This window comes from Chrysemys picta, chromosome 9 (genome assembly GCF_011386835.1).
Source record: "Chrysemys picta bellii isolate R12L10 chromosome 9, ASM1138683v2, whole genome shotgun sequence".
Taxonomy (NCBI): domain Eukaryota; kingdom Metazoa; phylum Chordata; order Testudines; family Emydidae; genus Chrysemys; species Chrysemys picta.
The window spans coordinates 85,331,560-85,345,881 of record NC_088799.1 but is presented as its reverse complement, the minus strand read 5'-3'; the positions used below and the strand labels follow the sequence as shown (position 1 = coordinate 85,345,881).

Here is a 14,322-nt window from a genome sequence, read left to right as displayed (position 1 = left end):
GTGTACAAAAAATAGCTAGAGAAAGACACAATGTTGCCTTGCGAAGTGTCTGTGGCTGCAGCTGCCTGGGCGAATGAGATAGGTTACCCATGTAGCCGCTCAGAGGACAAAGTGAACAAGCTTTCTTCTCCTTTTCATGGGTAACGTCATACCATTGCATGCCTGACGTCAAGCCCTCAAGGATGACGTAACCATTAATACAGCCAATCACAGCTCGAAAGATGACGTAAACGACCTTAGCAACAGGCCCAGTCCGAGCCGGCCAATTAGAAAATCGATGGGGGTGGCAGGTAGCCAATGGGATACGGCGAGGGAGGAAGGCGGCAGGAGGCCGGTCGTCTCCCTCATCTTCCCTCTGACAAGATGGCGGCGGCGCTGGCGATGGCGGCACTAACGGCTTTGTGTCCCTTCAGTGCCTGAGCTCGGTTCCGGCCTGGCCGGGGGTACCGAGCAGCGGCGACATGACCGCGGAGCCCATGAGGTACGGACCGAAACACCCTCCCGCCAGGGTCTGACTGGCCCCCGCTGAGGAGAGGCGGCTGGGGATACTGTAGTCGCTTTCCTCCCACCCATGGAGTAGAGGCGGCAGCGCCGCTCCCCGCTGCGGGCCGGTACCGCAGGAGGGTGGAGGGGGATGCTGGGGAAGGCATCGCCAGAGAAGGCCGCGGGGCTGAGTAAGGGATCGCGGGCGAGAGGCCAGGCAGGGGGAGGGGACCGGCGGGACGGAGGTTAAGTGCGGTCTGGCTGCTGCCTGCGTGCGCGGGACTTAACCCGGCCGGGCTGAGGGAGAGAGGGGCCCGTGGGCTTGGGGGCAGTGCTGCGCCCCCGGCTCGGCCTGGTCCCTCTGCCAGTCCCACCGCGGGGCGGAGGGGGCCCCGCTCCGAAGCCTGCGTTCTGAAGGTTGGGGGCGTTGATGCTTCGTTTCCATTCTCTGTCTTGCCCGGAGAGAGTCGGAGCGGGACCTGGCTTGGCAGAGCAGGTTGAGGGGCGGTGCCGTCTCCTGACCCCCAGCCCTGGATAGAGATTTTTGCGTCATCGAATGTCTTGGTACCACAGTGGTCCTGCCTCTTCTCTCCTCCTTCCCCAACGTGTTTCTCCCACAGTGAAAGTCCCTTCTCCTTTACTGCCCCTCCACAGTAAAGGATCTATTTTTGTATCACGATCAGTGTCTGCCACCGCAGGAAAGCTGATCTTCACACAAGGTGTTCACCCTAAGCATCTAGGCAGACTTTTTTCTAGCTTGCAGACTGGAAACGTTCTCTCCTCCTTCCCAGCAGGGGAGGCTTCTTGCAGTTCTTTGCTTTCTAGGACCTACTCTTGTCTGCTGTGTTAAATTCCTTTCTTTGCTGCATACAGTAAATTATGCTATGCAAGGCCACAAATCAGCTTCAGTGCCGACAAACAGGTGCTATGTTTTACCATTAATACATAATTAGTTTTGTGCGCTTTCCAACATACAGACATTTCAGGGGAAGGTGACTAAGGAGCATGGTCCATCAACTGCACAGCACTCTGAATGCTTAAGATGTGATATGAATAATAAACAAATGATTGTCAGTTAACCTTCATGATTGTTGACTAGCCTTGTCCACAAAATCAAAACAAAAATTGAAGGGAGAGTAGCATCACATGAACTTGTATTATGATCCTCAGTAAAGATTCTTAAGTAATCATAATTGTTTACATGGATTTTTTTGCTCTGTAGCTCTAAACTCTATTTTGACATCTTTGCAGTTGGTAGCACACTAACAGTACAGCATCCTCTTTGTGAGGTTTGGGTTTGATTACATTTCTATTTGTTTGTATTATTTTTCAGTCAAAACAAAGGGGGGGGGGAACTGATTTTTTCCTTTGCTTTCCCTTGTTTGCGTAGTTGTTTGTAATTTACCATAAACTCCCAGTAGGGTTTCTGCCAGTACTGATAGAAATGGTAATTTTCTCCCCTTATATGTTCCCTGCCCTGAAACCCTTTTAATTTCTTAGTTAGCTGTGCCTGAAGGCCTCTAGCAATGTAAACAAAAATACTAACCCAGTTAACATAAAGCAGGTTGACCAAATCCAGGAGCAGAAACTACAACAAACAAGCTGTCCCTAACATAAAATAGGGTGACCTTAAACAGATACAACACAGACCCTGTGATGGTGTATATACATTTTTTTTTATTTTAAATTAATTGATTTATTATTTTACAGAAGGAGCAATCTCCTCAGACACACCCCCCCCCCCACTGCTCCCCTCAGACACCCTCCATGAGCCTTTGGGTCATGATCTCCAAAGTTTGGGAAACACTGGTTTGAAATGTTCAGTATGAGAATATAAAACAGAAGCAGTGTAGTCACTGGAACAAATTAACCCTTAAAGCAGGGGTTCTAAACCTTTTTCTGAGGCCCCCTCAACATGCTATAAAAACTCCATGGCTCACCAGTGCCACAACAACTGTTTTTCTGCATATAAAAGCCAGGGCCAGCATTAGGGGGTAGCAAACAGGGCAGTTGCCTGGGAGCACCCACGCAGCTACATTGCTTAGGGTTCAGGGCACTGGGCTTCAGACCCATGCGGTGGGGCTTCAGCTTTGTGCCCTGGGCCCCAGTGAGTCTAATGCTGGCCCTGCTTGGCGGACCCCCTGAAGCTTGCTTGTGGCCTCCCAGGGGGCCCTGGATGACTGGTTGAGAATCACTGTCTTAAAGGATCCTTCATGAGTAATGGTAACACACTGTTTTGGGGGGGAGGGGGGGTGATTTGGTATAGGAGGGGGTAACAAACTTGGTTATTTTCTTAGAGGAAGAAATTAGTCACGGAATTATTCTGTGCTGGTAGTATGGGGTGAAAAATTGATAACTTTGGAATGTACTTAGAAATATTTTCAAAAAGTCAAACAATACTAAAGATAGTTTGAGTACAAAATATCTACTGCTGGCTTCTTTCAAATTAAATTATTGCTGCATTACACAACATGCAACATGTCATGCTGCAACATCACTTGTTCAAAGTAAATGGATGCAGGTTACCTTAAGAAAGAAAAATGAGATCAGGTTTCCCACCAAGATTTTAGGGCAAATCTCTCAACATATGCTCTGTACAAGACAACTATTGAATGTATTAACTTGAAAGCTAAAGCAGAGTTGTTAGTTCTATTGAACTATGCATTATTCATCTGTAGCATCATTAAGGTTGCATTGAAAAAGGCCCCTTTACTCAGCAGAAGACAGGTGAATTTTCTACAAAGGTGTTGTATGAATTTTTTTCTAACTGCAGAAGAAACATTTTAAAATAACTCCCTTTCAGAGTTTTCTCTGTCTTCATATTTCTTTGAGTTCTGCATAGTCCACTCAAACTTCACATCTGTTCTGGTAATATCTTGGACGTAGGCCATTTCTGAATGTTTAACATTAAACATCTAGTTAGTTATTCTTCTTATTTGTCATAACCTGAGTACCTCCCCAAGATTAGCAGCAGAACTGCTCAGTTACTTTAATTTTAAACGCTGGCAACCTGGGTTCCAAAAGCATGACCCCCAAAAAAGTCTGTTTTCAATAAAATTTCATTTTTGACTGGGTTTCCAATCAGTTCTATCCCTGACTTGCCAGCTGTGCTCTGTACCAGAAAAGATGAACCAGAAAAGCTTGCTGGACAGCAGTAGGCGCTGGGGTGGACTGTGGGGTGATATCAGGCGGTGAGCAGAGATGCAGGAGTCAGGGAGAAAGAACGGGGCTTGTGGGAGAGAATGGGGTTAAGCAGGGATGATTAAAGGGAGAGTCACCCATGGCACAGTTTCTGTGCCAAGACAGTACATCAAGGGCTACTCTCATACTGCTGCTCTCCTCTCCACCTCTTCCCCTGGTTCAACTCAGCTTAAGCCCAACGTTTCAATCATATTCCCTGCTTACTTCCCATGGTGCCCTACAACTTCATGCCTCATACACAACCCTACTCACCCGTAGAACAAAGGCTGCAAGTTGTCCAGATGAAATATATTTGGGCTATGGATTATGAAAAGCAGGTAGTTCAAGCTGAGAAGGGGAGTTAATAAGTGGATCAGAGCTGGGCATCGAATGATTTAACTGGTTATTTTCTTGCTGTTTAGAGGTTAGAACAGGCATCAAACATATGGGCCAGATCCAGCCCAACTGATGTATTTATGTAGCCTATGTGACATTCAGATTGTGCAAAATACTAGCTTTCATTTAAAAAAAAAATGTTTATGGCCCTCCCAGTTTTGAAGAAAACCTTCCAAATGTGAAAAACAGTAAAGAGATGTAGTAATGCCTTCCCAAATCTGCAAACAACCTAAAACAATGGCTTAGAACAGTGAACTCCCATATCCCCTATTAATCTCAATGGAATGGCAACAAAAACATTTTAATGTGAACACTAGCTATTGCACTGCTGATCATTTTAACAGATGGGAGTGAAGCTCACAGGAGGGGTACAGGGAATAGAAGTTGCTGCAGGAAAGGAAAGACAGAGGAAAAAGTAGAGGCGATACAAAAAGACAAGGAAGCGGGAGAGAAACAGAGAAAGAAGGGTAAAAAAGGAAGAAAAACAAAGGATAGAAACAGTAGTAGCCCAAACAAGGAAAGGAGCATATTTTAACTGTAGACTAGTGCAGAATAAATGTGTGTTACTCTGCTGAAAAAACAGCATGAAACCTGTATCTATCTGTGCCTGGATTTATCTTGGGAAAAACATTCTTTATTAAAAGTGTATTTTGTGTGAGGCAAAGTGCAGGTGCAACTGCACATAGTCCATGACAAAACATGTCACTGAATTGGAATATTGGATATATCTGCAGTAATCATGAAGGCCTTAGTGTACTGCTGAGCCTCACATGACCATATTTCATGTCATTGGACCTCAGTTCTGGCTGACGGGTGATACAGAAAGATGAACTGGTTTGTGAATAGGGCAGTGGCAAGTTGTTCCAATGATGGCTCAGAAAGAAAAACAAATACAAAAATATAATGGCAAACATGATGTATTGTTTTACACTGATTTGCAGCCATGGTATGTAGTGTGCTCTGAAGTCTAGCTGCAGAGTATACGGTGCCTTGAAAGTTCTTGTAACATTTAGAGACCAGACAGCTGTCACTGAAAGATAAAATTAAGGCTTTTTTTCAGAGAAAGCTTGAAGCCTTGAAAAATCAACAAGGCTTGATTACTCAGACTAGCAGTGTCAACACCAGTGCCCTTCAGGCGACTTATTTGGTGTGTCTGCAAATCACACAGTTGTGTATGGTGTATATTAGGGTTACCATACGTCCTCTTTTTCCCGGACATGTCCGGCTTTTCGGCACTCAAACCCCCGTCCGGGGGGAATTGCCAAAAAGCCGAACATGTCCGGGAAAATGCCGGCCAGGCACTTCCCCTCCCGCGGCGGCTCTGCTCCTCCCCTGACTCTTCGGCTCTGTTTAAGAGCCGAGCTGCCCGAGCGCTATGGGCTTCAGGCAGCCCCCTTGCCTCTGGACCCCAGCCGCCGGCCGGGCACTTCCCCTCCCGGGCTCCGGCGGCGCAGGGTCCGGAGGCACGGGGGCTGCCCGAAGCCGGTAGCGCTGGGGCAGCTCGGCTCTTAAACGGAGCCAAAGAGTCAGGGGAGGAGCAGAGCCTCCCGCGGCGGCTCTGCTCCTCCCCGACTCTTCGGCTCCGTTTAAGAGCCGGGCTGCCCGAGCGCTACCGGCTTCGGGCAGCCCCCGTGCCTCCGGACCCTGCGCCACCGGAGCCCGGGAGGGGAAGTGCCCGGCTGGGGGCGCAGGGTCCGGAGGCATAGGGGCTGCCCAAAGCCCGAGCGCTACCGGCTTCACGGTTTGTCGGGCAGCCTCCAGACCCTGTGCCCCCGGCTGGGCGCTTCCCCTCCCGGGCTCCAGCTGCGCTGGGGAAGCGCCGGCTGGGGGCGCAGGGTCTGGGGGCTGCCCGGCAAACCGTGAAGCCGGTAGCACTGGGGCAGCCCTTTCTGCGTGGGAGGGAGGAGGGGGCAGAGTTAGGGCGGGGAAGGGGCGGGATTGGGGCGGGGCTAGGGGGGTCGGGAAATGGGCGGGGCCAGGGCCCGTGGAGGGTCCTCTTTTTTTATTTATTAAATATGGTAACCCTAGTGTATATGATTGTTTCAGAATTTTGTTAGGGTTAGAAACATCTACCAGATAACATGGTTTCTCATAAAAAGAAGAACAGGAGTACTTGTGGCACCTTAGAGACTAACAAATTTATTAGAGCATAAGCTTTCGTGGACTACAGCCCACTTCTTCGGATGCATATAGAATGGAACATATATTGAGGAGATATATATACACACATACAGAGAGCATAAACAGGTGGGAGTTGTCTTGCCAACTCTGAGAGGCCAATTAATTAAGAGAAAAAAAACTTTTGAAGTGATAATCAAGCTAGGCCAGTACAGACAGTTTGATAATAGGTGTGAGAGTACTTACACGGGGAGATAGAGTCAATGTTTGTAATGGCTCAGCCATTCCCAGTCCTTATTCAAACCGGAGTTGATTGTGTCTAGTTTGCATATCAATTCTAGCTCTGCAGTCTCTCTTTGGAGTCTGTTTTTGAAGTTTTTCTGTTGTAATATAGCCACCCGCAGGTCTGTCACTGAATGACCAGACAGGTTAAAGTGTTCTCCCACTGGTTTTTGAGTATTTTGATTCCTGATGTCAGATTTGTGTCCATTAATTCTTTTGCGTAGAGACTGTCCGGTTTGGCCAATGTACATGGCAGAGGGGCATTGCTGGCACATGATGGCATATATCACATTGGTAGATGTGCAGGTGAACGAGCCCCTGATGGGCTGTAGTCCACGAAAGCTTATGCTCTAATAAATTTGTTAGTCTCTAAGGTGCCACAAGTACTCCTGTTCTTCTTTTTGCGGATACAGACTAACACGGCTGTTACTCTGAAACCTGTCATGGTTTCTCATGTTTGTGACATGGGTGAAGATATATGAGAGAAACTGCTTTCATAACTTTGGAAAAGTCTCTAGCTGGCAATTCAGCTTGATGAGTCAAAAGAAGTCTGAATATATCTCTCTGAGAGTATGTCTACACTGCGAAGTTGTCCACAAAACTTTTGTCTTTCACGGGTACTTAAAGCCCACCCCACCCCCCACGAAAGACAAAAGTTTTGCTAACGCAAGTGGCAGTGTGAACGCGGCTTTGTCTTCTGCTGACAAAGCTAACACCGCTCCGGGGCTGGAAGTATTTTGTGGGCAAAAGTGCTGACAAAGTACTGACAAAGAGCGTTTACACACGCTGACTTTTAGTGACAAGGCTGTGTCGACACAGCCTTGTGCTAAAAGCTGCGTGGTGTAGACAAGCCCTAAGATACTGCCTGATCTGAGGGGTGGTTTGATATCTCTGGTGCTACACAGCTAATTTTTGTAAAGTAGGTTTCTGATGGTTCTGTTTGAGACTTGATCTTCTGTAAAGCACAACAGTAGAATGCCATTCAAGACATTTCAAAATGTGTTTAGACTTCCACATTTCGTAGGAGCTGTGTATGATTATCTGGATGCATAGTGCCAAAGTGGTGACAGATAAGGGTAGTGTACTAGTCCACTGATGAAGAACATCACACCAAATACATCCCTGCCTCACTGTTTCATAAACTGCTAAACTGTTGATAAGAAAATGTCTGAATGTCTGTGTCAGGTCATAGATGAATTCAAAACTTTTGCATTGCTCTGTAACTACCAACAATCCTTTCAGACTGAAGAGTTGTGAGACGATTTTCCTTCTGTCTCACAGATGGGAAAGAGATGTAGTGACAAGTGAAGTGTTAACTTGATTCTTTTAATTACAAGCAAAAGTGGAGATTTCCCATAATAATCAATGATCTCCCTGTAGTGAGGGAGCGTGGCCTCCCTCCCAGATGGACAGGGAAACTCCCTCACTTAGCGCCTGGTGGGCGGAGCCAGGGCATCCACACCCACCCCGCTGGAAATAAAAGGGCGGGACAGGAACCAGAAGTATAATGGGTGGGCCCTCAAGCTCAGTTGGGCCAGAGCCGCCAGAGGAGAAGGACATCTCCCACCTGCTGCTCGAGCTTGAGCCTGATGGACCCCACTACAGCACCAAAGCCCCAGGTGCTGGGGATGCCGAGGAGCTGTTGGGGCTGCTATTAGCTGTCTACCCCGGGAAGACTGATGATGACCCTGAGACCCAAGTACCACACAATGGGAGTGTAGGAAGTAGCCCAAGGGAACCAGATGATAATCTGGTTGTATTGTGACCTGAAATAAGGTCAGCATGTTTTGGGCAGATCCCCGCTGACCAGTGACAGAACACTCTGCCCAGCCCTGGGCTGGGATCCGATCGAGTTGGGTGGGTTCAGGTCCCCCTACCACTCCACTCCTGGGGTGGCAGCCTCCCCATCCCAGGCCAAGATGCGTCTGCTGTCTGCCGGAGCTAGGACATCAGACTGTTTGCTGTCTGTCCAGACAGAGAGCTGAACACCTAACTGTTTGGTGCTCCTCTGTGCCTAGGGGCAGGGTCCCTAGACTCCTTTGCTGCTATGCCCTGACTGCAAGGCACGGCTACTTAACTGTTTGGTGTTCTGTCCTGCCGGAAGCTCAAGCTGCCAGTGCTAATTCCCCCTGAACTTGACGCCTACAGCAAGGGGACGTGGCCTCCCTCCCAGATGGACAGGGAGGGATGAACCGACCTCCTACACTCCCCTTGCTGACACTCTAAATAATTCATATGGGTGGCATATTTAGCCTACCTCATTGACATCTTTGATCACCTGAACCCACTGAACACTTATTTCAGGGCAGAATATGAATGATTCTGCCTGCACAAACAGGGTTAGAAACATTCTTTAGAAAATTTGTTCTTCTGAAGTGCAAAGAAAACCTGGAGTCATGACATTCTGTACCTTGGGGGAGCGCTTTGTAACTCCCGTATTCCTCATTTATATATGATTGTGATCTTGCATATAAAGCAGGCCCTGTGAGTATTGGGGGAAAGGTTATGATCTGCTGATCATTTCCTTTCTCTATCCGTATATGTATATCATTAATGCATATGAAGTTATGAGAATTGTGTTGTATGGTTGTCACTAAAACATGCTATAAGTTGGGGAATCTCCCCAGAGGCAACGGAAAGGAAAGTAGCCAACACCCGGGTGGGGTGTCAAATAACCCATCACCAGCCATTGTCCAGCAAGGGAGCTACAATGCAATGACTCACCTGCATGAGGCCACACCGGGGGAATTGCTCAACCTTGCCTGGAGACTCAGCAATGCCCACCCAGACATGCCTGGACTTGTGTTTTCCAAGCACGTGGACTGAGGGTATAAAACCAAACACAGGGGGCTCATGCTTGGCCTTTCTCCTTCACCCACCTACACTGTAAGCAACAAGGACACTCACAAGACTGAAGACTCCAACTGAGGGGACTGGCACAGATTTCAAGGGTGAAATGTGTACTATGAACTGGGGTGCGAAAAACCGCTTAATCTAGATGTTGCCCAGCCTAACAGGGTTGAGAGTTTAGACTGCATGCTTACATTTTCTTTTCTTTTGGTAACTAACTCTGACTTTTTGCCTATCACTTAATATCACTTAAAATCTGTCACTTGTAGTCAATACATTTGTTTTACCGTTTATCTTTACCAGTGTGTTTGTATGAAGTGTGTGGCAAATCTGCTCAGGTTTTGCAAAGGCTGGTGTAGATCTACTTTCCATTGATGAAGTGGTGAACCAATTAATAAATTTGCACTGCTCATTTTGAGCAGTGCAAGATGGTATATTCCTGAGGTACAGTGCTGGGAGCTGGGGGGATTTGGCTCTGGTGCTTTTCTCTGTATGATTCATGAGAGGCTCTGGGAGCATTCATGCAATCTAGCTGGCTGTGGGGCTCCACATGTGGTTGCGCTGAGTGATCACAGCGCCTGGAGGGGTTTGCTGTTGGTCACTAGCAAGGCATTATGAGAGACGGCTCAGGTTGAAGAGAGTTCAGGGGGCACAGCAGTCTCTCAGTCCCAGGCTGCACCCCGGGGATCCCATCACAGTCATTTTTATCTTCTTTGAGGGAATTTAGGATGCTATCAGACTATCAAGTACTCGTAAATCACCTTTGAAGGGAACTTATGACTTAATTATTAGACTGTTTTTCTACTGTCTCATAGTTGTGGAAAGAAGTTTACCGCTATTGTCTTTACCTTTGGTGGTGTTGATGCTGACTGGGTCATTGCAAAAAAACTGACGGACCACTCTTGGGCCAAAACCCACAACTAACTTGTCTATGGAGTTTCTGCTAGAGAATTGTCTGTCTTCTGAAGGAATCGCCAGCCATCTTTAGTTGCAGAAGCCATGGAAGTTTTAATCTCACCTTCATCCCTTATTTCCGTAAGTCAGGTTTCTTTTCAGTGGCGATTTTTTTATCACAACTGCCTGTCTATTGAAAGTGAAGTAGAATTGTATCGCCCCAATTCCATTTTGTCTGAAATATCATTCATCAGCAAAGCAGGTTCATTCATCAGATACAATTGTGAATGTATATAGATAGTTCAGCCTGCACCCAATTTAACAAGAAAGAGGTGCTTCTCCACTTGAAAGCGGTGAAGAGAAAGCAGAAGTCAGGAAGAATGGTTGTAGCTGAGGGTATGTATGAAAGAATTGCACAACATCACCAAGGCAATTCAGATGGATAAAAGCACACTAAGTATAAGAACATAACTTTCTACATCCAGAATTTCAGTTTCTATGTCCATTTAGCTTCCCCCTTTCCTTTTAACAGGCTGAATATTGAGAAGAATTACAAGTCCTCAAATGTGGATTTTTGTACTCCGAAAACAAACCTTATTCGTATACGTATTAGTGAAATGATAACTAAAACTCAGGAATGCACCTGAGAGAAAGGGGTCATAGTCCACAAATAAATATATGAATTGGTTGCCACCTTTGTGGAAACAGGCAGTGCTGGAGCACCGGATGAGGACAGGAGAGCATGATCAGTTCAGACATATCTAAATGAATTTAACAGTAACAGTCTTCACAAAGAATGTGATAGGATAAACTTAATCTTGTTTGGGGACCTTCTTCAGAAAATCTGAATAGGAAGAAGTCTTCAAAATAGTATCTGAGTTGCCTTTGTTATCATTAATTGTTTTGTTTTTGGCTGAAATGCGAATTTTTGAAGCATTGATTGAAAAATGAAACTCTTCAGAGGCAGGAGTGTGTGTGGTTTTAGGATGAAATTAAGCTCAGTGCAAATGTGTACTGTATTAAAGACTAAAATAGATTGGGGCATGGGGGGGCGGGGAAGGGAGGAATTGTGGTGGTCAGTGTATATTATCCAAGCTCAAGGTGAAGTGAAGAGACTTGAGCCTGGATAAGACTGTGAAATAAATATTATGTAGACCAAAGGTGCCTCTGCCTAAACAGTTTTTATTGCTTGTTTACTATCAGCAGTTGCACATTTAACAGAAACATAGGCTACCAGGAAAACTGAGCAGGAATGAAAATTGTGCAGTAAACTCTGGAGAGAAAATAGAGCAAACCAAGACAACTGATATCTTAAGAACTGGTGTGTCCTTGTTTCAGGCATAAATGAAATACAGACCAACCTTTAGACTTTAATGTGAGGAAACACTAACCTGGGACCCTTTGCCGGACCTATTTGGCTGTCGCTAGTCCATGACAAAGATATTTGGCAACGTCCTAGGGAGGCCTTCATTCAAAATGAGGTAATGATGCAGCATCATAGAGAGTTTGTTGGAAACAGTTCAGAGGAAAAAACAGAAAATAATAAAAGCAATTTTTGTATTAAAACAGTGAAGTATTTATCTGTCATTGGATGTAATCCTTGCTTCTGTATATCTAAAACTGTTTTACATGAAAATGACTATTGCCTGTCTGTTTCTGTTTGGTTTTTTATGCTAAACTTTTGCTTTGATTATGCTTTTTTGGGGGGAATCTAGCATTACCAATAGCAGTGTTTCTTAACCTTTTTGTGCTGGCAACCTCCTTTGGACATTTAAAAAAAAAAAAAAAAATTTCCCCCTCTTCCCCCCCCACCCCTCCCACAGATTAAGCTCAGGACTTCAGCTTCAACTTCTCACGGCTCAGGGTTTCAGCCCAGCATGGGGCTGAAACGTGTAAACTAGCTTTGCAGGGTCTCCTGTGGCGTGGGGCCCCAGGCAATTGCCCTGATTCCTATCCCCTGCTTGTGACACCCCCCCCCCCCCATCTCTCCAGCAACCCTTGTGAGGATCACAACCCCAGGTTGAGAAACACTGCCTTATGGTATTTTTATCTATCAAAACTCTCTGTATGCTTAACATTCCTTCACTTGTTCTCCAGTACCTATTTTTTTTCTATTTTCAAGCTTGTCCTAAGTAGTCTTCCTAGTTATCAACTTCTCAACTTGGTTATTTGAAAAGAAAAATGTTTACCCTTTTAGTGCAACGGTGCAGCCTTCAGGAAAACCCATGCTATTGTCAGGTAGTTTGGATACCATCTGTATAAAACTAAATTGTTTAATCTTCCTCGAATAGAGTACAGATTCTCTTAGTGAACTTTTGTTCACCTGTTCTCCATTTCCCTTTTATGAACAGTTAGTGTCTCTAAAGAGTCTTTCGTGATGTTTCCTTTCCTTACTCATTATACTTTGAGGGCATTTCATTCATGTCCCCAAATGGCCTAAAGTTTGCTGGGTATCCTTTGATTAGACCCCTGTGATTATAAAGTCAGTTCTTACCGAAATAAGATATTAATCAAGTAATAAGTTAATGAAATCTAAGAATAGCACCTCAGGATATAATACAGTAATATGGGACATGATGCCTGCGCCGTCTTTTTAAAAAAATCATTACTTTGATAGTCTGCTATTTTTGAGGACATTCATGGTTTGAATTTTCAGGTTGCTACCAAACTAAACTTAATTTAAATTGTTCTGGTAATTGAGTCACAGATGTAAGCAAAGACTGAATTGAAATTGCTTAATTAACATATACATTTGAAATCATTTACAAAAATGTTCAGTTTTAGCCCAATATTTTGAGCTACCACAACTGCTGCCCCAGTTGAAAACTGTTAATGAGTTTTGAACATTTAAATTAACTACCACAAAGGACATAACTTAAATTGTTTTATATAGATATAGTAGTAAAAACATACTTTTTATGTCATAGGATGGTTTGATTTTTTTACAATGTATTTTGGACTACTATTTGTATACTGTATGATGTGTTAAGTACTTAGTGCAAGGCAGATTTTTTCACTTCTCCTATGACTGGTTATCTGTAAATGAGTAAAATATTTAATTGTATACATTGTCTACTTCAGCCCTTTTCAATTTGTCTGTTCCATGTTCTTGAGTCATTTTTCATGTGTATAACTGTCAGACCACAGCCTGACACATTTTATGGGAGAGTACTCTGTAGTCTCTTCCCTTTTGATGGAGACCTCTGAATTGGGGTAAGGCTCTAGACATCTTTTCTTCTGGGTGTAGCGTCCCTTCAGGGTTATCTGTGTGACAGTTCTGAAACGACTGTCTGAAAGTAATGGTCTCATCAAACAAGATTCATAGAGACTAGAGAGAAAACAACATTTAAAAAACATTTAACTGTATGCATAAAGTCCAGTTTGAAACTGAAAACCTTAACTAGGTAGCCTCACTATAGTTTTACTTACAATGAAATAAGAACACTTTCAATTTTTGTCCGCTATTAGATCAGGGAACATTTTGGAGACTTTTTCACTTTTCCTCTCTCCCACTCTGGCTATGGCTAGCTTATCATACCAGGCACACTTCAGAGATATTTACATAAATGTTCTCTCTGATGGGGTCATCATTGCTTTAATGAAATAACAATTGTATATTTTAAAGTCATGCATTCTAATGTCCACTGGTCTTGTTTAAACCGATTCAAGGGGTTTTATTTTATTTACTTTGCCTTTCTTTTTCATATATTTATTGAAAGGTGCATTTCTGCCATAATAGATTTTTCAGTCCTCGTTTGCATTTCCTCTATCGCCTGTGTGCTTGTCTTAATGAAAGATATTAACTTTGAAATCAGTTAATTTTCAGTCCCTTAAAGAAATAGTTATATTTCTTTTAGTCATTCCATCTTATCAGAATCCCAACTGTAGATGAAATATGAATTCACAGATGCAAAATCCATCACATTGTAACTGACTTTACCACTTAACTGACACTTTTGGAAGTAAACATATTTAAATGTTGTAAGTACTTAATACTGAACAGACATTGGTCACTATTGACATAGGCTATACGCAGTAGTGATTTTGAGGTGAAGAAAATCACTCTTGTTACCAGTCACTTTAGCCATCCAGCTCCCCAGAATTTTAATTGTGTGAAAT

General features: G+C 44.5%; 1 protein-coding gene across 7 annotated transcripts in view; it reads left to right on the top strand.

The window, feature by feature from the left end:
* The first annotated feature begins 250 nt into the window (after positions 1-250).
* The window catches only part of ATRX (ATRX chromatin remodeler), a 138,216-nt gene continuing 124,144 nt past the window's right edge, over positions 251-14,322 (top strand). For 2 of the 7 annotated variants that reach the window (XM_005291792.5, XM_042851046.2), the window contains exons 1-3: positions 251-481; positions 10,125-10,344; positions 11,542-11,684. In XM_005291792.5, the coding sequence (XP_005291849.2) occupies positions 11,635-11,684 (50 nt within the window). In that variant the 5' untranslated portion in view covers positions 251-481; positions 10,125-10,344; positions 11,542-11,634. Of the gene's footprint in view, positions 482-10,124; positions 10,345-11,406; positions 11,685-14,322 lie in introns of all 7 variants that reach the window. The other 5 variants (XM_065556605.1, XM_005291793.5, XM_065556604.1 and 2 more) reach the window with 4 other exon arrangements.